The sequence below is a fragment of the Nipponia nippon genome, unplaced genomic scaffold (genome assembly GCF_047370975.1).
Source record: "Nipponia nippon isolate SJK-2023a ecotype South Korea unplaced genomic scaffold, ASM4737097v1 scaffold_14, whole genome shotgun sequence".
In the NCBI taxonomy this organism is placed as follows: Eukaryota; Metazoa; Chordata; class Aves; order Pelecaniformes; family Threskiornithidae; genus Nipponia; species Nipponia nippon.
Genome location: NW_028262330.1, coordinates 9,717,980 through 9,743,972, shown reverse-complemented (window position 1 = coordinate 9,743,972; position 25,993 = coordinate 9,717,980). Strand labels below are relative to the sequence as shown.

The 25,993-nt window shown below is 55.8% G+C and overlaps 3 protein-coding genes across 9 annotated transcripts; all 3 read left to right on the top strand.

Annotated features, from left to right (window-relative positions):
* The first annotated feature begins 241 nt into the window (after positions 1-241).
* MAFG (MAF bZIP transcription factor G) lies at positions 242-6,185 on the top strand. 3 transcript variants are annotated; one of them, XM_087751181.1, is made up of 4 exons: positions 242-401; positions 4,530-4,591; positions 4,681-5,076; positions 5,661-6,185. In XM_087751181.1, the coding sequence occupies exons 2-4, from the start codon at positions 4,556-4,558 to the stop codon at positions 5,718-5,720; spliced, it is 492 nt and encodes a 163-aa protein (XP_087607307.1). In that variant the 5' UTR covers positions 242-401; positions 4,530-4,555; the 3' UTR covers positions 5,721-6,185. The 3 variants fall into 3 exon arrangements, with proteins under 3 accessions (XP_087607307.1, XP_087607305.1, XP_087607306.1); XM_087751179.1 differs by having other exon boundaries at positions 246-401; positions 4,681-6,185; XM_087751180.1 differs by lacking the exon at positions 242-401 and adding an exon at positions 4,284-4,375 and having other exon boundaries at positions 4,681-6,185.
* A 2,829-nt stretch (positions 6,186-9,014) lies between these two features.
* On the top strand, positions 9,015-14,432 carry SIRT7 (sirtuin 7). The gene is made up of 10 exons (XM_087751173.1): positions 9,015-9,260; positions 9,336-9,473; positions 10,030-10,134; positions 11,950-12,020; positions 12,117-12,189; positions 12,675-12,773; positions 13,254-13,490; positions 13,734-13,814; positions 13,996-14,102; positions 14,204-14,432. Exons 1-10 carry the CDS (start codon positions 9,165-9,167, stop codon positions 14,412-14,414), a joined length of 1,218 nt encoding a protein of 405 aa, XP_087607299.1. The 5' UTR covers positions 9,015-9,164; the 3' UTR covers positions 14,415-14,432.
* Positions 14,433-14,451: 19 nt separating this feature from the next.
* Positions 14,452-25,896, top strand: PCYT2 (phosphate cytidylyltransferase 2, ethanolamine). 5 transcript variants are annotated; one of them, XM_087751177.1, is made up of 14 exons: positions 14,452-14,637; positions 15,153-15,241; positions 16,020-16,181; positions 18,073-18,139; positions 18,639-18,723; positions 19,794-19,838; positions 21,217-21,355; positions 22,005-22,087; positions 22,275-22,352; positions 22,954-23,019; positions 23,274-23,339; positions 23,831-23,945; positions 24,525-24,533; positions 24,612-25,896. In XM_087751177.1, the coding sequence occupies exons 1-14, from the start codon at positions 14,546-14,548 to the stop codon at positions 24,674-24,676; spliced, it is 1,161 nt and encodes a 386-aa protein (XP_087607303.1). In that variant the 5' UTR covers positions 14,452-14,545; the 3' UTR covers positions 24,677-25,896. The 5 variants fall into 5 exon arrangements, 4 of the variants coding, with proteins under 4 accessions (XP_087607303.1, XP_087607301.1, XP_087607302.1 ...); XR_015703334.1 differs by lacking the exon at positions 24,525-24,533 and having other exon boundaries at positions 14,458-14,637; positions 23,831-23,919; positions 24,612-25,254; positions 25,774-25,896; XM_087751175.1 differs by lacking the exon at positions 24,525-24,533 and having other exon boundaries at positions 14,454-14,637; positions 23,831-23,919; positions 25,036-25,896.
* The last annotated feature ends 97 nt before the right edge of the window (positions 25,897-25,993 follow it).

The window sequence follows — 25,993 nt, the reverse complement described above, 5'->3', positions numbered from 1 at the left end:
CCTCCTGGAGGAGAGGACGCCCGTGCTGCCGGCCACGCCGGAGCGGGCGGCGGCCACGCTCTCCTCTGCGCTGGAGCCCCTGGAAGCGGGCACAGGGAGGGCAGCACCTCGGCTCTTCCTCGCTGTGCACCGCTGACACGCGTGGGGGCCGGGCTGCTCCCGGCAGGGCCCCGGGCCGGGCGGCGCCCCGCGCCTCCCCTTTAAGGCGCCGCCTCCGACAGAAACGCGCGTCCCCCTTAAGGCCCGGGGCGGTTGCGTCGGGCGCTTCATGAATGGAGCCACGTGACCCAAACATCACGTGACGCGTCCGTGAGCGGCGGCGGCGGCGGCGGCTCGCGGCGTCCCGGTCCCTCCCAGCGCGGCCTCCCCGCCCGGCCCGGCCCCGGCGGCTCCGTGAGGAGGTGAGCGCTACCGGCGCCGGCTGCGGCGGCGGGCGGCGGCGGGCGCGGCCCTGGCACCGGGCGGGGCGGGGCGGCGGGCCGGTCCCCGGGGGCGGGCCGGGGCGGGGCGGGGCGGGCGCGGCGGGCCCGGGATGGCGGCCGGGGCCGCCGCCGTCGCCGCGAGTCGGCGGGTGCCGCGCGGGGCCGCCGCCGCTGACTCACGGCGGGGGTTCCGGGGCCGCGGCCGCCCCGGCGCCGCCCGTCGCGGCGCCCGCCCCTGGCCCCCGCCCCGCCCGGGCCCCCGCCCCGCGGCCGAGCAACAGGTGCGCGGGGCCGCCGCCTCCCGGGGGCACCACGGGCGCCGCCCGCCCCTCCCGCCTGCGGCTGCCGCCGGCCCCGGCCGCCCTGCAGACCGGCTGCCCCGGGGCCCGGGCGGCCCCTCTGCGACCCCGGCCGCTCAGCGCCCTCTCCCCGGAGCCCTGCCCGGCCCGCAGCGGGTCCCCGGGCCCCCGCTCCCGGAGGGACGGAGGCGCTGCCGCGGGCGGGTGCGAGGGTCCCGCCGGGCAGGCGGCTCCTGGGGGGCTCCTCAGCGGCCGGGCCTCCTCGCCCGGCTCCCGCCGCGGGCTCCCCTCTCGCTCGGTGGTCTTCCTCTCGGCGGAGGAGGCGAAGGTCTAGGGAGGGCGACGAGCCACTCGCTGGCTACCGTGGCTCGCTTCCTCCTCGCCCGGAGGCTCTGCCGCAGGTGGGACAGCCATGCTGCCACCACCTCGCCGGTGCCACCGGGAGAGAGCTGGCGGCCGAGAGGACGCAGCCGCGAGGTTCTGGCCCCTGTTCCCAAGGAGCCTGCGGACTCGCTGCCCTGCCGAGCCCCCGGTCCCTGGTGGGCGCCAGGAGCGGGCTGGGGCTGTGGGTCCGCTTGGAGCTGAGCGGATTTCCCCTGCGGTGGGAAGCAAGCCTCTCCAGCGGGGCTGCGGAGCAGGCTGCAACGCCTGACCGATACGGAGCGGCTGTGTCTGTGTGTGCGTGGGGGGGGTCTCACCGTTCAGAGCTGGGGGGACGTCTCTGACTGCCCCATATGCGACGTTTGAGCTGCGTGGTTAGAGGAAGGCGCTACCAGGAGGCTGGAAGGGGTCTCCAAGAGCCAGCTCTTTCCTTTATCTATGTAGGCACAGTTAAAGCCGGCTGGGGTGGCAGATTCCTTGAGGGAAGAATTGTTGCCAAAGTGCCCTGGGTTGGATGTGAGCTCACCAGGGACTCCCGGGAGGGCACAGGAGAGGCACTGTCCTGACCCCATAAGTAATTCGGGGAGTCATCTGATTTGTTTGAATTCCTGGGAGGGCTGCGTGAGCTAATTCACAAGAAAGCAAGTAAAGAGAGTATGAAATCCACACTGGGAGAGAGAGTTCTCATGCAGCGTGCCTGACCGCTGCTAGCAAACCACACTCCTCCGCCCACCCGCTGCTGCGGAGCCTGTTGTGGAGCATGGCCCCTTCCTCTGCCCTTCAGATGGGTCTCCCTCCCTCCCTCCCGGCGCCCGTCTCTGGGCCAGCCTGTGCTGGAACGGGTGACGTCACCGTGTTTACATGGGGCTCGTGGCACGGTTCTGCGATCAGGAATGTGGAGAATGGGGCCTGTGTTGAATCATGCATGGTGCTGTCAGCTCCCTTGTGCTGCCTTTGAGCTGAGGAGAGAATTGGCTGCGCTTGTGCTGAGTTCAGGCCTTTCAAGCTCTGGGGAAATGTGTTGAGGCTGCATTTTCTTCATTGCAGTCATCACGTTTGGCACTTTTCAGTGTGATCTTTCTTCAGGAAGCTATCAAAAGCTGAGCAATCAGCAGTCTGGAGAGTTAAGCCAAGCTTGGTCTCTGTCTTGGTGCCAGTTCTCTGGGTGTCCTCTCTGCGAGCTGCCAAATAGTCCTGTCTCTGATCCTTCAAACGGGACCCAAAAAATAGCCAAGAACTAGTCCCCGGGTTGTTCTTCCCATTCTACTGACTGACTTGTGCGTTGCTGTGTCTCATTTTGATCCCTGTGGGAAGGGGGACTTTGCAGGGTCCGGACGGTGCGAGTACCCCTGCCGACTCCCCAGTCTGCCCCAAGGAGCTCTCCTCCCAATGTCCTGCCTGATGCAGCATGTTTGTTGCCTTGGTTGTTTTATTTCAGCTCTGCTGTAATGAAGGAAGCCTGAGTGCTTGCCAGGCAGCTGGAAATTCTTTAGTGCCACAAGGCAAACATATTTCTGTGGTTCCACTGACCATACCTGCCCCTGGCTCTTTACGCTCACCAGAGGATGGTGCAGAGAGGTGCTGCAGGGGTGACGTTATTGGTCTCCCCAGCTATTCCCTTCCTTCTCCCCTTTTCCCAGCAGCCATGTTGTTTGCCAAGTAGGAGCAGAGGAAAAAAACCACAACAGTATGGGAAAGAGTGAAGAACTGATTTTATGAAGCAGCTGCTTGTGTGCTGTCTGTCCTGTGCTAGCCTGCTTCACTGCAGCTACCGTCCTCGGACGGCAAAGTGACCCTTTACACCAGCACTGTCAGGTTATAGCGGACATCTCATTGGAAGGAGCATTGTCCTCTGGGTATAAATAGCCTGCCTGCTGGCAGGCTGGAGGCTTTGGGAACGTCTCTGCCGGTGTCCTGGGGAATGTTGACCCCGTTCACCTCTAATAGGTGGTAGATGCATTGCAGGGAGCCTGCGCCACAGCTGCTAGAAGAGCATAAATTCGTATTTGCTGACTTGTGCATCTGGTTCTTGGCTATAACTGTACATCAGTGCCTCTTACATCTAGCAAAGCAGTAGCAAACAAAATTGTTGTTGACTGTTTGGCACAGAAGAGATGAAAGGTACAGAGGTGTTTGTAGACTGTGCTTGCACAGGAATGCTTGCCTTGCTTAAGGAGGTGTGCTGTTCTTGGCTGCTTGTGGCACAGCTACATCTCTCGAGCAATATCTGAGTGGATTAATTCATTGGGCAGTGTAGTAGCACTCTGAACCACCCCTCTGAGGGGAGGAGGTATGTAGGGACAGAAACAGGAGCTTGGGTATGATTCACTGTAAAAAGAGGCCTGGAAATTGCTCTTAGCAGTTCTGACCTCCTGTCTTCCGTGGCGGTGAAGGATTGGTTTTAGCCCCCCTTGATCTTTGTTTTCTTATGAGCATACCTTGGCTCTGAAGATAAGGGAGGGAGAAGGTGGTTCTGGGCCCTGGCATTGCCAGGGACCGATAGGGACTTTCTCACAGAAGAGACCTACAGCTGGGGTCAGCTTTCCGTGACCGGGAGAGGTGGAGGCTGCTGAGGCATCAGCCCAAATCTGGGATGGGATTCCACTGTGCCCAAATGCTTCCTTGTGCTGCAGTATCCAGTTGTCCTTCTGTTCTTTGGGAAAGGCTGGGCGCAGAACTTTGACTTGAACCTGGATGTGCTGGCTTTCCTGGGAAGCAGAAAAAGTTTGGAGAGGCATGAGCGCAGCCGTGGTGTTCTCCTGTCCCGCAGGATGCCCAGCGAGGCGTGTTGCGGAGGCAAAGGCTTCCCCTGCGCTTCTTGCCCAGGGTCGCGTGTTCTTGAGCCGTACTGGTTTGGGTCCTTGGGGGCACCTAGAATCTGGTAGGAGTCCTGTCCTGGGGAGTTTCTGGGCTCGCTTGGGCACCTGTTGGAAGGGCGCGTCGGAGCGGCTGGCTGCCGGGCTCTGCTTGGGAGTTACAGGGATGAGGCAGGGAGCAAGAGGCACAGAGTGACAGCATGCTGAGTCAGCATGACTGGCCCGCAGCAGCCGTGCTCTGGACTCAGCCTGCTGCCTGCCAGGCTATTTTTAAAAATGTGTCTTCCGTGTATTCTGACTCCTCCTAGTTTTTTTTAATTTCCCCCACCCCAAGGGAAAAAAAAAAACCCAACAAAAAAAAACCACAACAAACCAAAACAGCATTGCCACAAAGTCTCTGTGGGAGCAGGGGTGTGGAAGGGCAGCAGTTTCTGCTCAGCGACAGAATTTGCTGCTTGTGAGTCCAGCTCTGTCGGGTGCTTGTCGAGTGTTGCCCAGGGAGGGGAGTGGGACGTGCAGCAGCATGGGGCGTTGCTGCTGGACCCTGCCACAGGAATGCTGCAGGCTCTGCTGCGTCCTGGGGAGCTAACCTGACCTTCCTTCCCTTCCAGAACCTGATTGACAAGGCTGTCGTGTTATGACGACCCCCAACAAAGGAAACAAGGCCTTGAAGGTAAAGAGGCATGTGGAGGAAAGGGGTGCGGGTGGTGGGTGCAGGCATCCACCCTAGGTTTCACGAGCATATGCTGCCTTCTCTTCCAGGTGAAGCGGGAGCCAGGCGAGAATGGGACCAGCTTGACAGATGAGGAGCTGGTGACCATGTCTGTGCGGGAGCTGAACCAGCATCTACGGGGCCTGTCGAAGGAGGAGATCATCCAGCTGAAGCAGCGTCGGCGCACGCTGAAGAACCGGGGCTACGCGGCCAGCTGCAGAGTCAAGCGTGTTACCCAGAAGGAGGAACTGGAGAAGCAGAAGGCAGAGCTGCAGCAAGAAGTGGAGAAGCTGGCCTCCGAGAACGCCAGCATGAAAATGGAACTCGATGCTCTCCGCTCCAAATATGAGGCTCTCCAGAACTTCGCCAGAACCGTGGCCCGGAGCCCCGTGACCCCTGCGCGGGGGCCTCTCACCTCCAGTATGGGGCCCCTCGTCCCTGGCAAGGTTGCTACTACTAGTGTCATCACAATAGTGAAATCCAAAACGGACGCCCGGTCTTAGTGAAGCGAGTGTTGCCTGAGCTTGTCTGTGCAGGGCAATTAGGCACAAAACCAGCCTGGAATCCCCAAAGCACAAACCCTCCCCACACGGGTCCGGGTTCCTTCTACTTGGCCCAGGACTGGCCTGCTGATCACTCCAGTTTTATTTTGTTGTGTCCAGATTGGTATGAGCAGTGGTGATGCGTCCCTTGTCCTTTGCAGACAGAGCCTCCCACCCAGCGGTCTGTAGCCCTCGGGCGCCCTTGGGACAGACTGCGAGATCTTGGTTTTCTAGCCAAAGAAAGTCTGTGCAGCGTGGCCGACGGCAGGGCGACGGAAGGGCTTGGGGAAGGTCCGGAGGGAGGCTTTCTTCCCGGGGGCCAGGAACCCTAATTTTCAGTCACTTCCAAAGGCTTTACTTCATTACTCTTCCAGGTGGTGCATCTCGGTGCCTGACTGCCAGGCACCTGAACCTGCTGCTTTTGTCTCATTTGGTACCCGTAGTTGCAGTTGGGGTGTTCTGTGTCATAGGTTTTTATTCCTTTCTAGGTGTGCCTCTGTGCCCTAACAGTGGGTTTCCTTCAGACGTCCGTTGCGTTAGCCGTGTAAACTAGCAGTGGTGGAAAGGAAGATGCTGTCGTGCCCTGCTGCCTCTGCCCCAGCGATGGGGAAGGAGCCGGGACGGGGCCCTTGCAGGGGCCCAGCACCCCGGGGGAGGGAGGGAAGGTACCGTGTTGACTGCAGGCCGGTTTTGTGCCTAATGTGTTGCACTGAACAAGACCAAAATCACTAGTTGTTCCCGTGTTCTGAGGGTATCAAGTGTCTCTAGTGTGATGGTTTACACAACCAGTTTATGTGGTTAAATAGCCCTTTATTTAAAGAGAGAAACATCATTTTAAGAGTTATTAAATTATCTAAGTTTAAAATTAAAATCAGACAGAAGAGAGAGCGTATTTATAGTCAGCTTTTTTATCTGAGAGGGCGAGAATATTTGACCATATAAATGGGGAAATATTCTCGGAGACTTTGCTAGTTAAAAGTTAATAAATAAATAATTTTAAAGTTTCTCATGAACCTCCCGCAAACTGTTTGTGGCTCTGAGGTTAGTTTTTATAAAGAGTTATCAGACTTTATTTATAAAACTTAGAAAAAGACAAAAAAAGAGGCAAGTCCTGTTTGATATCTTTTTGCAATTGTACCAAAAGTGACTTATTCTCGACCTTGCTGGCTTCCGTTGTGTCCCCTTGTGTTGCGCTCTCTGTGCTCTCTGAGCTCTTGCGTGGCGCTGTGGTGTGGTGGTGCCAGTGGCTGCCTTTGCCATGTGCTGTCGTTTCATGCTGCCGTTGTTTTCCCTAAGCTCGACCGAGAGATTGAGTTGGAATCTCTCCAAATTCTCCGGAAGGATTGTGGCGCACAGGCAAAGGTGCTGCTGTTCTTGAAGGCAAAACCGAATGGCTGGTGCAACTAAGTAGTGATGCGTGCCCAGAAAATGCTTCTCTGCAGAGGCGTGCTGCAGGAGCACGGGCAGCTTGGGCCCCTTGCTGAGCAGCCAACACCAGGTAGCTCAGGTACCTGAGTGGGGAAAATGTTGCGCTTTCCTTCCTCCAGCAAAGGTGGTAGAGAAGTAACACAAGGGAGAGTTGTCCGAGTTTAGGAGGAGACCAATGGAATTGGATCCTGTGGTCAGAACTTGTGTTGCTCGCGCGACTCGTCTGACAAGAGGGGCAAGTCTGCCTGCCTTCTGGGCAGTGCGGGACCAGCGCTAGTCCTGAGCGTCCGCATATTACTGAAAATTAAGCTGTGGCATGGTTACTGTCTTTCCTGGTGCAGCTTCTGTCTGTGGGTGTTGGAAGAGTACTTAGACTTACAGCAGTGTGACACAGCTGAGAAGCCATTTGTGGCCAGGCTCCATTTCTGTAAACACTTTGATCCCCCTCTCCCCTACCCAGAGATTTGAGCTGATTACTGAGTTGTTTTAGAGAAGCAGGACGTGGGGGTGAAGTCCATGTGATCTCCTGGCTGCTGAAAGTTTGGTGATGTGTTTCTCACGTAGCTGAACTGATACCGCTGTCCTCTGGGCCGGGAAGCAGGTAAACCTGATGAAAGCTGCAATGTGGCAGGAGAGGAGCAGATAGTCGGTGGGGATTTCCTGCGGGATGGGGAGATCAGCTTTGCTCTGATTGACTGGGAGTTTAGGGAGAAGCTGTTTGGGATGCTTTTCCCAGTGAACTTCCTGAACAAGGAGCTGGTTAGAACATCGCCTCCAGGCTTCCCCCTCCCAGCCCTGGGCTTTCTCTTCTCTGAGCTGACGTGTCCGACATGCCGCTTCCCAGCCGTTCGCCGGTCGGGCTACGCACTGAGCAGCACTCGGCACAGAGGTCTGGGCTCTAACCTTTGTCTTCCAGCTGGTGAGGTGGTGCCTGGAAGAGGTGAGATGTTCCAAAACATGGAGACCTCCAGTGGGCCTGGGGTGTCAGTCCCAACCCTGTCCCTCCGGGAGCCAGCCCGAGATCGAACCTGGCTAGAGAGCCGTTCTGAGCTCAGCAGGGTGAGCAGCCGAGGCTTTGTGTATGGGGCTGGTTAGGAACTGAGCTCCAGGGGCTGGAGGCTGTGGTGTGAGGAGGGCCCCATCAACAGAGCAGGCGATGACAGGCAATCCTGCAGCTGTGGCGAACTTGCTTCTGTTGTACTCTGCAGCAAGGAATGTCCGGGTCCTTCCCTGCCTGCTGGGTGGCAGCTGTGCTGTTGCCAGTAAGAGACTGCGCTCCTTTGGAGTGAGACTGTGAGTCAGGAGAAGAGAACAGGCGGCAGCACTGACTCCACCAGATGTTAACGCTGTCATTTCTCCTCCGCTGTGCTGTGCTTGCTAGCTTGTGGCCCCAGAGTGGCTGAGTGTGTTCGATGAGGACACGTTGTGTAGGGGGGAGCAGGTGCAAAGCCATGGCTGAAGGCTGCCTGTGTGGTAAAGAAGCTCTGCAGGTGCCGGGCTGGATGTCAGCGGGGACGTGGTCCCCTCGTGAGCGCTGCTTCCCTATGCTAGCGCGTTGGTTTTGGTTTTGTTCTTGGTGAAGTGTTGGACCCCGAGTGATGTATTTCTGCAGTGTCCGAGGAGTCTCCCGTCCTGCTCCGGGGGACCCGCTCCCCTGCCAGCTGGCTTCCCGTTCCCCCTGCGAGGCGACCCCTGCCCCGAGCCGTCACGCTGACCTCTCTCTCGTATATAGCGTTCTGGAGTGTGACAGTTCTTGTTCCTGAGGTGCTCGTCCGTTTGGTTTCCTGCTGTGAAGGGTGTCGTGTTTTCTTTCTCCTTTTCCTGGTGACCTTACTGCGGCGGTTGGGGAGGGGGGCCCTGCCCAGCCCGCCCGTGGCGTGAACCCCCGCGCCGCCGCCGCCGGGGATTTGTGTATCTTGTGGTGAATTGTGTAAAGTTACCCCCGCCTTGCGCAGCCTCGGCGGGCATTGCTCTCCGGGCAGAGCCAGGGCCGGGCTGCCCGGCGGGACTCGCCCTGTCCCCGGCCGGGCCTCCCTCCCCGCGCCCCCGCCTGCCCGGGCCGGGCCTGCCTCCCTGCCCGCCCGCGGCGAGGGGAGGCCCGGGCTGCCGGCGGCTCCCCCCGGGGAGGTTTCCCGGCGGGGCTCTGCCCCCGGCGGAGCGGCCTGAGGGCGGCCGGGGGCTCTGGCGAGGGCCGCGGCCGCCGCGCTGCAGCAGGGCCTGTCCCGGCCCGGGGCTCCGGGGGCTGGGCGGGGCGGGCGGCGGTATTTATTGCTAAGTTATTGCCCGGGGCGGCGGGCCGGGCGGGCGTTATTTATTGCTGTACATAGTGTCCGTCCGTCCGTCCGTCCGCGGCCGCCGCTGTTTTGTACGTGACAATAAACCGCTTTCAAACAGCCGCCGCCTGGCGCTTCCTTGGGGCGCGGTCCGCCGCGGCGCGGGGGGGCGCTGCTGTAACCCGGGGGCGGTGACGCCGGAAGTTGGCGCCGGGCCGCTCTCGCCGGTTACCGGAAGCGGCGCCGCGGAGGTGGGGCGGCCGGCGGCGGAAGTGCGGCGCTTCCGGGGCGATGGCGGCCGGCGGCAGCCTCAGCCGCTCGGAGCGGAAGGCGGCGGCGCGCGCCGAGATCCTTCAGCAGGAGGAGCAGCGGGACCGGCGGAGACAGGTACGGTACGGCCCGGCCCGGCCCGGCCCGCCCCGCCGCCGCGGGCCGCCGTGACCACCCGTGTGTACCGGGCAGGTGTCCCGCATCTGGAGGAAGCCGCCGGCGGAGCGGAGCCCCGAGGAGTGCCAGGTGCTGAGCGAGAGCGAGGACATCGTCAGGGAGCTGGAGCGGCGCCGCAAGAGGCGCGAACGGCTGCGCCGGCGGCAGGAGGAGGTGGGCGGCCGGGGAAGGGCGGGCTCGGCCCCGGCCGGGCGGCGCGGAGCCTCCCCGGCGCCGCTGCCGGGTGGCCGCGGGGAGGGGAGCCCTGCGCTCGGGGGCGGGGGGTGAGGCCGCCGGGCTGGCTGCTGCGGGGGAGCTGCGGCAGGCCTCGGTGCGAAGCCGCCGTGCCGCGTTACCGGGAACGGCCCAGGCCCCCGCGGCCGTCGCCTCCCGTGTCCGCCCTCGGTTTGGCTCTGCGTCGGTCTTACTTGCAGCGGCTGCCAGATCTGCGTCTTTTCCAAATGCGTGCGGTTTTCTGCCTGTGTGCTGCGTGGGCGCGTCTCTGGGGACGATGGAGCTGCATGCGCTGCCATCCAGGAAGCTTTTTCCCTTGATCTTCCGTGGATCGACACCCACATTCTTTTCGTTAGAAACCGCTTCTGATATTTGTGTCGCTTTTTCTGCCTAGCCTAGGCCCATATTAAAACTTCCAGGCTGCTCCCTGTTCCTTCCAATTCGGTGATGCGCTGTGTCTCAGAAACATGTGAACCTCCTCAGTTGTATTTTCTAGGTATGTGATGAACCAGAGGAGTTAAAGAGAAAGGCTACTGAGCTGGCTGCTGCTGTCCGGAATGCCAAGCACCTTGTTATCTATACAGGAGCCGGGATCAGTACGGTAGGAGTCTTTGGGGGTGAGTGGCTGGAGCTTTGGGAGCTCCTTCAGGAGTGTTGCAATGCTGTTTGGACTTTTTTTGTGGTTTCTAAATGTGATGTGTGTTGCGAGTCTGGGATGCCGTGTTAACACGGCTGCACTGCAAAGCGTGACCAAGACGTTTGCTAGTTTGCGTCTTGGGGTTGTGTCTGCTGCCCAAGAGATTCCGAGGCTGCATCACCTCTGTGACCGTGTAAAGAACGTGCTGCTTAAACGAGAAGATCGCTAGTCTTCCTTCGTTCAAGCCTCTTCAGCTGCTTCTGGTGTAAAACCTAAAACCAAGTTAGCTAATTAATGTTGCCTGCATTAATGGACAAGTAGGGATAGCTGGTGGTTATCAAACTTGTAAGTGACAGTTTAAGAAATGGTTGGTTTCAGTGACCTCTGTTGGAAGAGTGAAAATCTGGTTCTGCCTCTTCTCGTGTGACGTACGTCGCCTTTGTCTGAGCTCTGAGATGGGAACCTTCTTTTTCTTTCCCTTTTCTACAGTCTTTGTTGATACGAAGCGTGATTCTGGGCAGGGTGTATGAGTGCTGATGTCACAAGTCTTTTTGCTAAAGAATGCTGAGTGCAAGGTACCAGAAACCAGAGTCTAGTGAAAATAAGGAAAGGCTCAAGAACTGAGTTCTGTGTAGGGAAGTACCAAGGGAAAAAGAGTTCTGGAGGGATTCCATAATGGTAAAAATGGTGAAAATAAATACTGGAGGTGAAAATGAGAGCTGTAAGGTAGGAGAAAAGATGCTAGAGAGCACAAAAACCTATGAAAAGAAGGTTTTCCTGTGATCAGGGAACCACTGCACTAGAATCGTAGAATCACAGTATGGTTTGGGTTGGAAGAGACCTTAAAGATCATCTGATTCCAGCCCCCCTGCCATGGGCAGGGACGCCTTCCGCTGGACCAGGTTGCTCGAAGCCCCATCCAACCTGGCCTTGAACACTTCCAGGGATCGGGCATCCACAGCTTCTCTGGGCAACCTGTGCCAGTGCCTCACCACCCTCAGAGTGAAGAATTTCTTCCTTATATCGAATCTAAATCTGCCCTCTTTCAGTTTAAAGCCCTTACCCCTTGTCCTGTCACTATGTGCCCTTGTAAAAAGCCCCTCTCCAGCTTTCTTGTAGGCTCTTCAGGTACTGGGGGGCTGCTGTAAGGTCTGCCCAGAGCCTTCTCTTCTCCAGGCTGAACAACCCCAACTCTCTCAGCCTGTCCTCACAGCAGAGGTGCTCCAGCCCTCGGATCATCTTTGTGGCCTCCTCTGGACCCGCTCCAGCAGGTCCAGGTCCTTCTTATGCTGGGGGTGCCAGAGCTGGACGCAGGGCTCCAGGTGGGGTCTCACCAGAGCAAAGTAGAGGGGCAGAATCCCCTCCCTCGCCCTGCTGGCCACGCTGCGGGGGATGCAGCCCAGGGTACGGTTGGCCTTCTGGGCTGTGAGCGCACATTGCCGGCTCATGTCCAGCTTTTCACCCACCAGTACGCTCAAGTCCTTCTCCTCAGGGCTGCTCTCAATCCATTCTCTGCCCAGCCTGTGTTTGTGCTTGGGATTGCCCCGACCCAGGTGCAGGACCTTGCCCTTGGCTTTGTTGAACCTCATGAGGTTCACACAGGCCTGCCTCTCCAGCCTGTCAAAGTCCTTCTGGATGGCAAGAAAACTTGGAGTGAATGAAAAGCACCCATGAATGAGGTGTATCTGGTTGTCCTGGGTGAGACTGGGTTGATGTGTTTGTGGACGAGAGGTACAAACCTTCCCGTCAGGCCTCGTTTTTCCTCTCCTGATAACACAGGCAGCTTCAATCCCAGACTACAGAGGTCCTAATGGCATATGGACCTTGCTGCAGAAGGGCAGGAGCATCAGGTAAGGAGAAATTCTGAGCTGTGTAGCAGAAAGCTGATACTGAAGGAGAGATTAATGGCAATTCTAACTTTTTTATTTTTCCTTGCTTCTTGTCAGGGCTACAGATCTCAGTGAGGCAGAGCCCACACTCACCCACATGAGCATTGCCTGCCTACACAAGCACAACCTGGTAAGATATTTTTTTCCGCACCTCCCTTGTGTTCCTCTGTCTAAGTATGATAAATAAAACCCAACGGGGGAAAAAAAGCTTTTCATGAGATTGCCTAACTACTGTTTTTACTCAGGTGGCTACACCTCCATGTAGGAAAAAGCATCTGTGCTCGCGTACAGCTGAGTCTTCGTTAGGCTAGCTCCAGACTGTAGCTCTGGCAGTTTTTCCCCGGTGCCTTTTCTTTAACACCTTTTATTTATTTCCCTCCTGGTGAGGCTGGTCTGGGGACTGGGCCACGAAGCCAGCCAGACCTAGTAGAGCTCTGCTTAGCAGGACTCATCTTTTCATTTAGCTTTCATAAAGGTCTGTTCTCTGCACTTCTGTTAGTTCTGCTCTGATACATGGGGCTATTTGGTGCGTATTGAGACACATGCGTCACCTGCATTTGAGTACTTTCACAGTTTTCTGTGTGCGTGTTAGCTCAGCGTTTTATTCTCTTCAAGGTGCAGCATGTGGTGTCTCAAAACTGTGATGGGCTGCACCTGCGGAGTGGGTTACCCCGAGCAGCAATATCTGAGCTTCACGGAAACATGTACATAGAGGTGAGTGGCCAGAACAGGATAAACTTACTCTCTGGTGGCCTCGCAAGGAGATAAAGTAAACTATTTATCTCTCACTGGCTCAAGAAGAGTTAGTACAAGGGGTAGCCTCTGCTAGTTCATGTCTTCAGGCCATCAGGTTTGGGATGAACTCGTTAGCAAGCACCAAACCAAAGTGTTCTGTACAACTTGGTAGCTTTTTCTCTGTACTTGCTAGAGCCTTCTGCTTCTGACTACTCTTCCTCAGGCCTTCTCTGAAATCCCTCCTATCGTATAGCCAATAGGCTCCCTGTAATTCCACTTGCTCGTTGAGGTTTTCCACACTTTCCCAAGTTAGCGTCTGACCCCTGATGATCCCTTCTACTGCTTCCAATTTATTGTCCCCAAAACGTGCTTTTCTTCTGAGAGAAGTGGCTGGCTCCTGGCGTTTCACGGGCTAGATGTTAATGAGGTAACGGGTTTTTTGCTTTCGTCCTGCACCAGGTCTGCACTTCCTGTACACCCAACAGAGAGTACGTGCGAGTATTTGATGTGACAGAGCGCACAGCCCTGCACAGGCATCACACTGGCAGGATGTGCCACAAGTGTGGGGCACAGTTGAGAGATACAATCGTCCACTTTGGGGAGAAGGGGACGTTGAGACAGCCCCTGAACTGGGAAGCAGCAACAGAAGCTGCAAGCAAAGCAGATGTGATTCTTTGTCTGGGTTCCAGCTTAAAGGTAACTTTAGAGACTCGGTGAAGACTGTTAGCAGCATTCCCTCTTGGTGATACACCTTGGTGCTGAGCAGTCTCCTCCCAAACAGACAACTGTAAACTCTGGTGTCAGGATTCGCCCACCATCTGTGATAGTCTCTCTTCCTCCCTCTTTCCCCTCCTGGTAATACATTCCTTTTCCTCTCGCTGATACGGTTCACAGTTACGCGTGCCTTTGGCTGTACTGATAATCTCTGTTTTGTGGCAGGTTTTGAAAAAATACCCGCGTCTTTGGTGCATGAGCAAGCCACCCACTCGTCGTCCAAAGCTGTATATCGTGAACCTGCAGGTGAGAGCCTTTTGCACCGGGTTTGAAGGGTTTGGGCCAAACGGCCGCTAGTGTGCGGCGAGCCTGTCCGCCCAGGAGCGTGCAGGATCCTGGGCAGGCAGCCCCGCTTGCCCCGTGGGGACGAGCCCCGCGGCCGTGCGGGGAGACGCCTGCAGCCGCGGGTCTGGTGTCGCTCCTGCAGTGGACCCCGAAGGACGACCTGGCCGCCCTGAAGCTGCACGGCCGCTGCGACGACGTCATGCGGCTGCTGATGGCGGAGCTGGGGCTGGAGATCCCGTGCTACGACCGGTGGGTGAGCGGCCCGGGGCCCTGCCCGGCGGCTGTGCCGGGGCACCGGCCGGCCCCGGCGGCCACCCGGCCGCCCTCCCACGCTCGCCCTGTCTCCGCAGGGCGCAGGACCCCATCTTCGCGCTGGCCGAGCCGCTGCGCCCCGGGGAGGAGGGCACGCACTCGCGGAAGCCGGTGGCGCCGCCGCCGGGGGCCGAGCCGCCGCGGGAGGAGGAGGAGGAGGAGGAGGAGGAGCGGCCGCCGCCCGCCCGCCCCGGCGGCTGGCTGGGCCGCGGCTGCGCCAAGGGCGCCCGGCGGAGGAAGAGCAACTGAGGGCGGGCGGGGCGGGGCGGGGCCGCGCCCCAAGATGGCGGCGGGGGCGGGCGCGGGGCGGGGCGGGCGGCGGCCCCGCTCGCTCGCTCGCTCGCTCGCTCGCGGGCGGCGCCGCCGGTGACAGCGCGGCCATGCTGCGCAACGGGGCGGCGGGCGGCGGCGGCGGCCCCGCGGCGGCGGCGGCGGCGGCGCAGCGGCCCGTGCGCGTCTGGTGCGACGGATGGTGAGTGGGGCGGGCGGCGGCGGCGCCCCGAGAAATAAACCGCGTTGTTGGCTGCGCTGCTGCCTCCGGCTCCTCTGTGACCGCGGCGCGGGCCGGGCCCCGGGGCCACCGGTTCCTGCGGGAGAGCGGCTCCCTCCCCCGCGGGGCCGCAGCGGGACGTGACCGCTCCGGAGGCGGGAGCGCCCCCGGGCTCCGCCGCCTCACGGGCCTCGGCCGAGCCGCTGGGGCCGTCTTGCCGGTGGGGCCGGCCCGAGCGCCCGGGGCTGCGGCGGCGGGCAGCCGGCCCCGGGGCGGGGGGAGCCCCGGCCGCGGCGGGAGGGAGCGCTGCCGCCGGCCCCCGCTGCACCGGCTGTAAAGGCGTCTGCGTGGGTACGGATAGCAGAGAGACTTCAGACCCGCGAGCCCGCGGGGAAGGGCTCCACCGGGGCTGCCGAGGGGGAAGGTCACCGCCCGCAGCTGCCCCGCAAGGCGCAGCCCTCTGTCCCCGGGCTGAGCTGGGGCCGTTGTCTTTCTAGCTATGACATGGTGCACTATGGCCACTCCAACCAGCTACGCCAGGCTCGGGCCATGGGAGATTATCTGATTGTTGGAGTCCACACGGACGGTAAGAGGTTTTCTCAGCTTTTCACCTCCTCCTGCCTCTAGAATCGCCCAGCGACGTTAGCCCCGAGAGAGCGGAGAGACCCCGATGCCAAGCAGGCTTCGTCCTGCAGCTGCTCAGGGAGCAGCAGCCTCCAAAAGAGAGGCGAACCTTCCCCGGTACGGGAGCAGAGCCGCCCCTGTCACACCTTCCAGAGCGAGGATTAGGTAGTTCGGAGCTTGCAGGCTTCGTTTGAGGGGCGATCTGTATTCTGTGCTGTAAAAACAATTGAGCCAGTCGCAAATCAGTCTGGTTTTGTTGGTGCAAACTGCAGAACTGATATCCCAAAACAAATTACTGTGTGGAGAAAACTCATTTCAAGCCCATCTGAAAGTTAAGCGCTAGGAACTAGTTCTTGTGCGTGAAGATGGATTTTAAACTGGTTTATGGATGCATATTTTCTAGCATGAACCAAGCGTAGCATGAAGCTATTGTTTAAAAGGGGAATTTCCCCTCGGGGGCTGCCAGGAGGCCCGGGTAGTCCCCCAGTAGGACTGGGTACAGGGGGGGCACTGGGACCTTCTGCCTTCCGAGTGATTTCCAGGGCCCTTGTTACACATGTAGGAAATGCGACGGAATTAAAATATTTTCTGATCTACTGGGGCTTCCTCCTCCACCACAAACCCAAGCAGAGGCCTGCAGTGAAGTTCACCTGCCCGTGAAATGAGTGAGGCTCCTGTAGGTGAGAGTCTTCGTAGCTGTAGTACGTGCTTCTAACTGGGTTTTTCTGTTTCTTGCCCAGAGGAGATTGCCAAGCACAAGGGCCCCCCTGTCTTTACACAGGAGGAGAGGTACAAAATGGTGCAAGCCATCAAGTGGGTGGATGAGATTGCTCCAGGAGCTCCCTATGTCACCACACTGGAAACTCTGGACAAATATAACTGTGACTTCTGTGTGCATGGTGGTGAGTGGTATTCCGAGGCGATAGCTGTACTCACGCAGGCCCTCCGGGGCTTGCGTGCTCTTGGTTTCCCTGCTGCAAACTGAGGAACGTTCCGGCTAGCGCTGGCCATCAGAGGATGCCTCGTGTGCAGAGGTCCGCCTTGCCAACGCCTGCGCTGGGCAGCATGGCTGCTCCCGTTCTGCTATTCCGGAGAAATACGTCTGTGTGCTAGGCACCCTAAGAGTGGCCAGACCCCTTGGTTTTACGCAGCCCTTTCACTTACAAAGGTGAAACGCGTTGTCTGACAACTATCCTGAGGTTGCCCTTAGCACCAGCAGAAATTTGTCTGTGGGGAAAATAGTAATTTACAAAACTTAAATGAGAAAAACACTGTTAAAAAGGTAAGTGTGCAGCAATACGATCGTGTTTATATCTACTTACCCTGGGATGAGATCAGATCTGAAAAGCTGCTCTCTCTTTATCTGGCTGATAAGCTGTTCAAGGGCTTAGCTGACTGTGTGGTCAGAGACCTAGTTCTTATTATGAACATTTTTCAGTTGATAGTCACCGAAGAGAACCAGTGTTCTGAGGAGACAGAACTTGTGTACCCTGTCCCTTCCTGGGGCTGCTTGTCGTGTTCATTCAGCCTCAGCCCCTCCTCCCTACTCCTCTGAAGGTATTTTGTTAGTTTAATCAGGAGTAGTCTTTGCACTCATTTCATGTACGCTTCCTCATCTGATCCCAGCTGCCTGCTGTCGATAAGCCAAGTATTTCATTAAATGTAAATAAATCATTAACCTTCTGTAAGATAGATATGCTTTTTTCACGTGGACAGGGTAATTATCAAATTCCTTATCAACTTAATTACCTGCCCTGAGTGTGTTTGGGGTATGCAAACCCTTACTAGACCTGGTGAGGGATTATGGCAACAGAGAAGCGCTTGTGGCCTTTGCTCCGGTTTCCCTGCGTTTATCCCCTCTGCTAAATCATTCAGTGCTTCCACCTGAATAGTACCCTTGCACGCTGCAGTTTTGCCAGGCTGTGTTTATGCAGAAGATAAGTTTTGAAATAGCCACGCTTAATCAGGAAGGTGACAGACAGCAACCCCGCTGTTTCTGCCTCTCTCCTGGCACACGGAGCTGTGCCTGCAGCGTGTTCTCTTCTCCTGTCCCAGTGCCCTGAGGTGAGGGTGTGGGGTTTTGGCTTCCCTGAGCGTGCCACCCGACCGGGTGAGAGCGAGCACTCATGAGCTGCCGGCGCCTGTAACCTGGCTGTTCTGCCAAACGAAAGCCAGCTGAGGTTTTCACTTGCGAAGATTTAATACTATCACTAAAAGTACATGAGAGGTGTTTTTGTAGAGTGAGTTGGGAACCGTGCTGAAGATGAACTGGAACTAACTCTGTAGACGGGTAGCCTGATGTCGCTGTAGAAGTGCCATCACTGAGGGGAAGAACTGGCTGTTGGAGGACTGTTTAATTGACTGAAAAAGTTGCAATGTGAACCAACGGCGAAAACCGGTTCTAGAGAAGTTAAGGTTAAGGTGCTTTTTAATACTAAGACTGATGGTAGCTGTTTATTGTCATTCAGACAAATAATTCAGTTGTGCCTGCTGCTGGATTCACTGTAAGGGCAACCGGCTCAGATTTTCTGGACTACCTAAAAAATGGTGGAGCAGATGGTTAATGGTGTTTAGCATCCAGGAATGTGCTTGTCTCCACAGATAGGGTGGTCTTGCAAACCCCTGACATTTCCATGGGATGCAGGATGTATCCCACGTGTACGTGCAGAGATTCGGATTGCAGGAGTTCTAGTCTGGCTTATGGGCTGGACCCGTTAGCAATTACTGTCATTCTAAAAGAGCTTTTGCGCAGGAAGGCTTGGGGCGCAGTTCTGAGCTTTTCTCTCTCTGCAGACGACATCACCTTAACGGTAGATGGCAAGGATACCTATGAGGAAGTGAAGACAGCGGGGCGATACAGGTAACCCGTTGCTGCTTACCTTCTTATCCTGTTTTGGGCAGTTTCTGGGAGTTCATGCCCTGAAGGGAAGTCAGATGAAACACAGCTATCTTCAGGTCACGCTTTAATTTTGCTATAACATGTGTCAGAGCTTCGGTTGCTCCCTCCATGTTGGCTTCCGGGAAGTGCCACAGACTAGCAGCTGACTGGCGGGGCCTTCATCTTCCTGGCAGATGCTAGTTCTGGTCTGGAAGCCTCACTAGGAGTCGGCTCTGTTGGGAAGTCTGTGCAAGGTAAGTTTTCCTCATATGAGCAGTTGCTGTGGCATTGAAGAAGATGCAGAGGCTCAACAAATAAACACTATACTTTACATCAAGAGCAGGTAGAAGGAAGACTTTCTCAGGACGGTTCCTGGTTTGGATTTACCAGGTGTCACGGGTGCTCCTGTGGTAATGGCGGGAAGAGAAAGAGCCATATGCTCCTGTGGCTTCTGCTTTATCCTTTGCTTGTCTCCCTGCAGGGAATGCAAACGCACCCAAGGTGTGTCCACTACCGACCTCGTTGGCCGCATGCTGCTCATGACTAAGGCTCACCACAGCAACATAGTGAGTCAGAGGACTTTGGGTGGGAGTTTGGAGTCCAGGGCATATGCCAGCTCTTTCCTTTTGCTGTCCCAATGGCAGTGGAGCTCCAGGGTCCGGCTCCTAGGTGCACGGAGAACTGGCAAGCTGATTATGGGCAGTGGCAGCAAAACACCCTGCTTATGTTTGCTTCATCTTGTCCAAGATCACCGTGCGATCTCAGCCCATGCTGCTTTGGAAAGATGTGGGGGGATAAAAGCTTCTATCCCTCATGATTGGTGTGGGCTTCGGGAACATTATGGGAACTACAGGCTAGCCTATGGCTTCTCCGAGGGGGAAACTACATAGTGCAGCCACTGTCATCTCTCAGCCCAGTGCTGCCAGAATTGGAAAGTCCTCTTCCTTCCCACTGAGCTGCATGCTTCTGCCTTCTGCTGTCTCTAGTCTTATCAGACCTTTCTTGAGTCTCCTCAGCTCACTACCTGGTAGATAGCTAACCTAACCAAAGGAAAATAAAGGAAGTAGTTTTATGTTGGTTAATGAGTTGAATTGACTTGGTAAACAAGCAATCCAGTGAATGGAATCACCTAGATAACAGCAGGTACAAGACAAGGGACCCACAAGAGAATTCAGGGGTAGAGGGAGATCTTTTAGTGTGCTGAGCTGTTAGATTGGCTTAGCTGTAATATATAAGTTCACACCAAGATCTGGCACGGTGCTGCTAGCTGTCTGCAGAGATCTGAGCCCAACTCTAGTGGAGTGTCTTTGGAAGAAGGAGGGACGCTGTCCTGCTAGGGGCTTGTGTAGTTGAGGGAGGACATAGGTGTGCAACGCTATCAGGTCTGCAGGTTGGGCAAGAACCGCCGCCACTGTGTGGTACCAGGCTGAGATCAGATGAGGACACGTTTCGTCTGACTCATGGTGGGACACAACTCTGGTTTAGATATTAACTAGTTTGTCAGCATTCAGTGCCAGGGATCAATGGTGTGCAGTCTGAGCCTGGACTTCCCAGCACTTCTGCCACGCACAAGCATATTCTTGGTTGGATGAGCTATATGAGTGCTTAAACATTTTGACTCTTTATCTCCCCTCAGGATGAGGACCTAGACTATCGGAAGCACACTGACAACTTTGGGAAGGTAATGTGAGTTCTGGTTGTGGACGTCTGGTTGTTGTCCTGTCTGAGAAGCATTCCAAATGTGCTTTCTGGCCTGTGTCGCAGGCTTGTTTTTTCCTCCATGTTTTGTAGTAACCTCAGTAAATGTCTGCTGCCCCTGTTAAGTAGCTACTGTTGTCAGTGAAATAGGCACGTGTGGCCGCACAGGACCCGCGAGCGAACTGTCCTTCAGCGATGCCATGGAGCTGCTGCGCCCATTGAGCCTTTGCTGTTTTCCTGGCTTGCTTGTAAATTCTTTATCGCCGCTTCCTTTGGGACCCGAGTGCCCGCGGTTCCAGCCTAGGGACAGCCTCTGTGGATGCTCTTTTTAGTGTTCACGTTTTTAAAGCGTTGCATGAGGTCTGGGAAGCGTTTGTGTAGCAGGCACGTAGCTAGCATGCTGTACTGCAGAATTCACATGCCTGGTCTTCAAGTAGCAGAGCAGTCCTCCTGGAGTTCTCTGCTGTCGTGTCCAGCTCATGTCTTGGGCTACCTTTAAAGAGCTATCAGCCCCCTTTTTTTTTTCTCCTGGGTGTTGGATTGTCCCTGATTAACGAGCCCCTGGACCTACAGCTTGAGTAAGTCTCTTATTCACAGGGGGTTTGCTGACCAGGCTGAATCATCCTCTTTGTTCTCCACCACGTTGGGTTTTTTGAGCAGGTTTTACAGGGCCTGTTGCTCCAGCATGGCTGTTTCCTGGTGCTTGGGTCTGGGGAGAATGCCTGGGCACCAGGTACCCTGCATGTCAACTGGGCATCCCTTCTGCATGCTGCTGTTCGTATGGCTTGCCCTGGTCTGGCTGAGTTGTCTTTGTTCTTTCAAGCCTTGTAGAGCAGGTAGCTTTAGGGGACCGAAGCGGGTGACTCAGTGGCTGTATCCAAAACTGCCACACAGCGGGGATAAAGCTCCGTCTTCAGTTTCACCGGCGCTGGGATCTGGCCCTCGCTGGAGCTCTGGGTGATCCCTTCCCAGCTTGGCGTGCCATCAGCCAGGTGAATGGGTAGGCTGTCCTAAGGCCTGAGAAGAGCGTAGGTAGGTTGTGTGTTTTCTCCCTTGGTAAGCCTTGCTTCTTCTGGAAATCCGAGACTGCCCTGTTGCCTTCTTCCTTCCTGAGCTTTCTTCTCGGCATCTCCTTAGCTGGCTGTTGAGGGGACGATTTAGACTGTGTTTGACAGCGAGAAGGGCTTTTGTGAGATTGCACAAATATTTGGTGCCAGGAATGTAGAAGGTCCAAGCTGCTAAGAGTTGTGATACTTGCTGCAAATTAAGGCTAACAAATTGCCCACAGCTGCATTCTGTGTGTTGTCCAAACCCCCTCCTGGAGCTTGAAAAGGAAAGGTGTGTGGTGTGTGTTTTCCCAGGGGCCAAAAGGTCACAGTCCCTGGACTGGCGTCTCTCAGTTCCTACAGACATCTCAGAAGATCATCCAGTTTGCATCAGGGAAGGAACCACAGCCAGGAGACACTATCATCTACGTGGCCGGAGCCTTTGACCTGTTCCGTATCCTTGACTCTGTTTTGTCAAGAAAGTAGCATTGCTCTTTTTGTTTGATGCTTTCATGTTTTAAGGCACCAGACTAGGATATTTACCTTTCTTTTTTTTTTTTTTCTTTTCTTTTCTTCTCCCCTCCTGTAGGTGTGCATGTGAGGGGAGGAGGCAGGAGTTCTTACTGGCAGTTTCTTAGTCACAGGACACTGAGAAAGGAGCTACAGCTCCTCTCTAGAGAGGTTTGTGGCTGTTGGAGGGTTTGGGGAAGACAGCTGGATACTCTCCGCACTCTAGTGATCACACTCTGGTCCCTCTTGAGGACTGGCTGTCATAGACCAAGTGACTGCACAGGGCGTCTGGAGCAGACGCTTCATCCCTGGGACAGTTTTTGAGGCATTGTGCCAGAACAACCGAAACAGGTAGAAATTCTGGACAAAGTTGAGTCCATGTAAGGTGGAGCTGAAAACATGTCTGGCTTTTGCCCAGAACCAGTGGAGCCTGAGGAGAAGGGAGGCAACTGTTCTTAGGACGTAGGCAACAATTAATGCAAAAATAAAATCCTTGGGATTCCTGTCTCCCACTGTGGTTTTTCAATGTATCTGTTTCTGTCTTCCTTTCCCTCTTTTCCATGTTAGCTTCAATTCCTTAAGCAGGTCTACAGATATTGGGCATGTAGATTTCCTGGAGAAGGTTCACCAGCTGGCAGAGAAACCCTACATCATCGCTGGGCTGCACTTTGATCAGGTCCGTATATAACATTGTCCACAGACAGAGCAGCTTGGCAGTTGTTCTTTCTGAAACAAGCAGGCTGTGCTCTGGAAGACAGGAAAAGGATGTATTGGCCAATACAGGATTTTCATGTTGGGAGAAAGCAAGAGGAAAAGGGGATTGCTTTGTTTCTCTTCTAATTGTGCCTGGTGCTTTGCCTTAGGAAGTAAATCGCTACAAAGGGAAGAACTATCCCATCATGAACATCCATGAGAGAACACTCAGTGTCTTGGCCTGTAGGGTAAGTGCCTGTAGGGTAGGTGCCTCTGCGCCATTCCAGAAATTGCCTGGAGCTGAGTGGTGTTCACCTGTAGCCAACAGTCTTGCATGAGTTCTTTGGTGTGCACGGAGAAGGCAAAGAGAAGACTGATCACTTTAGCCTGCCGGAGGTGCTGGTGTGCTCTCAGGAGAAATCACTAGGCTCCTCTGTCGTCCTGGCTCTCCTGAGCTATTGAACCCGTCCGCCGGCAGTGAAAAGGCAGGATGCCTTGCAGAGTGCTGCTCTGCTCTGTAGCTGTGCTCTCGTAGAAAACTCTCCGCTCCCTGCAGCAGGGGAGAAAATTCCTGGGAAAGAAGCATGGGGAGGCCCAGAAACGTGCACCCTGAGCAATTAACTTTTGGATTTGCTATATACACGCTACCAGAAAGCATGTTCTTTAGTGGAACAAAAAGATGCTGTGTGACAAGCAGTAGCTGCTAAACCCACTTTCCTGTTCCTTTATTTGAGTTCCTAACTCTCTAACCAGATGACCTGGCCAAGTCTGTTTAGGAAGCAGGCTGGCCTCTGTTTTGGCTCTTTTTTCTTTTTTCCAAATCCGGAGTCTACCCCGTTTCTTTTCTAGTACGTCTCGGAAGTGGTGATTGGAGCCCCCTACGCTGTCACCGCTGATCTGTTGGATCACTTCAGGGTGAGAACCTTTGCGTACAGACGTACATGAAGATGTTGGGGTGTGATGTGCTTAAAGCGGTGCAGGAAAACACAGGGGTGTAGAAGAGAGATGGTCCTGCTCAGCAGGATTACAGGGAGCTCTAGCTGCACTGCCAGGCCTGGTACAGGAGGGGTGGCTTTGCTGATCTCCAGGCTGTGCCGCAGTGAGTGCAGTGGCAGGGAAGGTCCCTGTCATCTTTTGGATCTTGTCAGCAACTTTGCGTCTTTCTCCAGGTAACACTTGTGTGTCATGGGATGACTGAGGTGGTGCCAGACAAGGATGGTTCTGATCCGTACGAGGTAAGCTACTAGCTGCTGTTGGCCGTGCTTCTTTATCATCATTTCATAGATCCAGAATGGCTTTGTTCGTGTTCCTGAGCTGAGAATTTGTATTGCAGAGGATGCTACCCAAGGAAGTCCTTGGCAGGTGCTGCTGGTTTTCATCCGCCCTGCGGGTAGCTACTTGGAGCAGAGCCTGTAAAGCATTCGCAACAGCTCCATTCTTTTAGTCACTGTTTTGTTTTGCCTGTTTCTGATGCCTTCATGGCAGAATGAGAAACCCTGTAATCTTTGCTCAGTGCCAGTCCTGGGCAGCCTTGCTCAGCTCCCATATACGTGAAGCTTTGCTTTCAGCAGTTAACTTATTCTGCCTCCTAGGAGATCCTTTTGTGTCGTGCCTGGCGGGGTGCCCACAGGACCTGCCGTGGCTTCTGCTCAGCTTTCACTACTGAGCTGTAAACCCAGAGGTCCTGCGTGTTTTTCACAGCAGAGTCTGCTGTGTTTGTTCACAGGAGCCGAAGAGACGTGGCATTTTCCAGCTGGTGGACAGTGGCAGCAATCTCACCACAGATTTAATTGTGCAAAGAATCATCAAGAACAGGTTGGCTTTCTTCATCAACCAGTTCTGTTGCATACTGTTCTGTCCAGCTTCTCTGAGGACTAATTGGTGGGATCAAACAGGAAGAGAAGGGGTTGTCTAAAGGCACGGAATCAGTGAACTGGTCCTTCATCTTCCACAGTTTGGGCAGGCTGCTTAAATGTGGATGTCCTGGACTGTACAGGAAAAGGAACAGTTAAGCTCTACTATGTCAGAATGTGCTTCACAGCACATTTTATTATTTTTCCCCCTCCTCCGTTAATGATAAAATGTCTGTGCTGTATTCCTGGGGATTTAGCATGTTGCTTCTTTCAGAGCTTTGCTCTTTTCGGCCTGAGCCCTTCACCTTCAGTGAACCTTGGTTCAGGTCAGTGGTAATTTTGATTTCGGTATTACAGCACTAAGTCATCTGTCCCAGGACAGACCAAGTGTGGAATAGCAGCATCTTCTGCAGAGGGAGAAATAAGTAGTGTTTGGCCAGTGTGGGAGCCTAGGACTTCAGAGTGATGGTAACAGTTGTGGGAAGCTCTGGTGCTGGCTGTGGACGAGAAGTCTGGGGGTTACTGGTGAGGTTTCTGAAGTACTCTCAGAACAAAGCAGCATAGGAGTAGGCAGTGGTCCCCTGCTCCAGGTGCTTTTAGTCTGCTAGAGAGAGGGATGGATGAGAATCTCGTGGCATTTTGTGATTGATGCAGGCTGGAGTTTGAAGCTAGGAACCAGAAGAAAGAAGCAAAAGAGCTGGCTGTGTTGGAGGCCATGAAGAGACTGGAAGAGGAGAAGCACTAGGCCAGCAGAGAGCCGATGCGTGGGTCGCAGAGTGCCGCAGCCTCACCCTCTTGAGGAGCAGACGGCTCTTTGAGAGGGGACCCCTGATCGGGGACGCCGCTGCTGGCATGCAGGATGTGCTGCCCTACCCTCTTCTGTCCTAGCTCCTCCTGCACTAATTATGCAGACATAATGAGTCGGGATCCTGCTGCCTAGCTTTTCCTCCGTTAATCAGCCCCCATCCCCTTTCCCAGGAGGAGATTTGACAAAAGAAAAAAAAAAAAACGGTTTTAATTATAACTAATGTTTTAACATGTTGATGTGCTTTTACCTTCTGCCATTTCTGGCTTTTAGTAGGAGGGAAATGGAGCAGCCGCCCAGGCCTCCTCTGCCCCTCCACGTTCGGCTGTCCTGACCGGAGCCTGCGTTCCAGAGCAGCCCTTCGGGCGGTGGTGGGAGCGGCTGGACAGACTGGCGAGAATGGCCTCCCCGGGGAAGGGATGTGGCACCCGCAGCTCCTCCTGCGAGCTTTCCGTTAGGGATGCTGGGCCATCGGCGTGCCCGCTGCTGGAGGTGCTGACGGGCCCTGTGCTCTGGGGTTCATCGTGCTGCCTCTTCTCAGCTGCTGCCTCTGCACAAATACCAGACCCAAAGCTGCTTTGGGTTTGGTTGGATAAAGCCTCTCTCCACTGACTGGTGCTAGCGAACCGTTTGCTGCCCCAGCAAGAGGCAGCGGCATGGCAGCTGCTGAGAGGGGTGGGTGGCTGGTGGCACAGGGACCCTCAGTTCTGCGGTTTTCCTGCCAGGTTGAGGGATTTCTCCACACGAGGTGTGGGAACCCTGGGGGCTTTTGCCAAAGGCTCGTCCTGTCTCCAGGCAGCAGGACCCACTGCTGCTCAGAGCCCTGCTTGCTGCTGCCACCGGAGTCCACCTTGTGCCTGATGGGTTACCCAAGGGAGGGACCTTGTCAGCGGGAATTTCACGGCTTGTTTTCTGAGGGCTGGCACGCAGCAGGCGTGCCCCTGGAGGGAGGTGCAGGGCCTGAGGAGGATGGGTGCTGGGCTGAGCCCCTTTCTGCCTCTTACATTCCAGGGTGCTGTGGTGGGTGTCCTGGGCCGCTCCCTGCGCTGTGCCGGACGGTTCTTCCGCGCCAGTTCTGTTGTCCTCTCTGTTGTAAACTTCTGTTGCTGATCATTAATAAAATGTTGAAGAGTTGTGTACTGGTCTCTTTGGGGCTTGAGCCTGGGTAGCAGAAAGGGGCTGGGCCCCCGGCTGGAGACTCTCTCTTACAGCGGCTTTTCCCGGGAGCCGT

Coding starts and splice junctions, on each gene's coding strand:
- SIRT7 (XM_087751173.1), top strand. CDS start 9,165: ATGGCGGCCGGCGGCAGCCTCAGCCGCTCGGAGCGGAAGGCGGCGGCG. Junction 9,474..10,029: donor TGCGCCGGCGGCAGGAGGAG/GTGGGCGGCCGG, acceptor TGTATTTTCTAG/GTATGTGATGAACCAGAGGA. Junction 12,021..12,116: donor CAGAAGGGCAGGAGCATCAG/GTAAGGAGAAAT, acceptor GCTTCTTGTCAG/GGCTACAGATCTCAGTGAGG.
- PCYT2 (XM_087751177.1), top strand. CDS start 14,546: ATGCTGCGCAACGGGGCGGCGGGCGGCGGCGGCGGCCCCGCGGCGGCG. Junction 15,242..16,019: donor TGTTGGAGTCCACACGGACG/GTAAGAGGTTTT, acceptor TTTCTTGCCCAG/AGGAGATTGCCAAGCACAAG. Junction 18,140..18,638: donor AAGACAGCGGGGCGATACAG/GTAACCCGTTGC, acceptor GTCTCCCTGCAG/GGAATGCAAACGCACCCAAG.
- MAFG (XM_087751181.1), top strand. CDS start 4,556: ATGACGACCCCCAACAAAGGAAACAAGGCCTTGAAG. Junction 4,592..4,680: donor AAGGAAACAAGGCCTTGAAG/GTAAAGAGGCAT, acceptor CTTCTCTTCCAG/GTGAAGCGGGAGCCAGGCGA. Junction 5,077..5,660: donor GGCCCCTCGTCCCTGGCAAG/GTTGCTACTACT, acceptor ATTCCTTTCTAG/GTGTGCCTCTGTGCCCTAAC.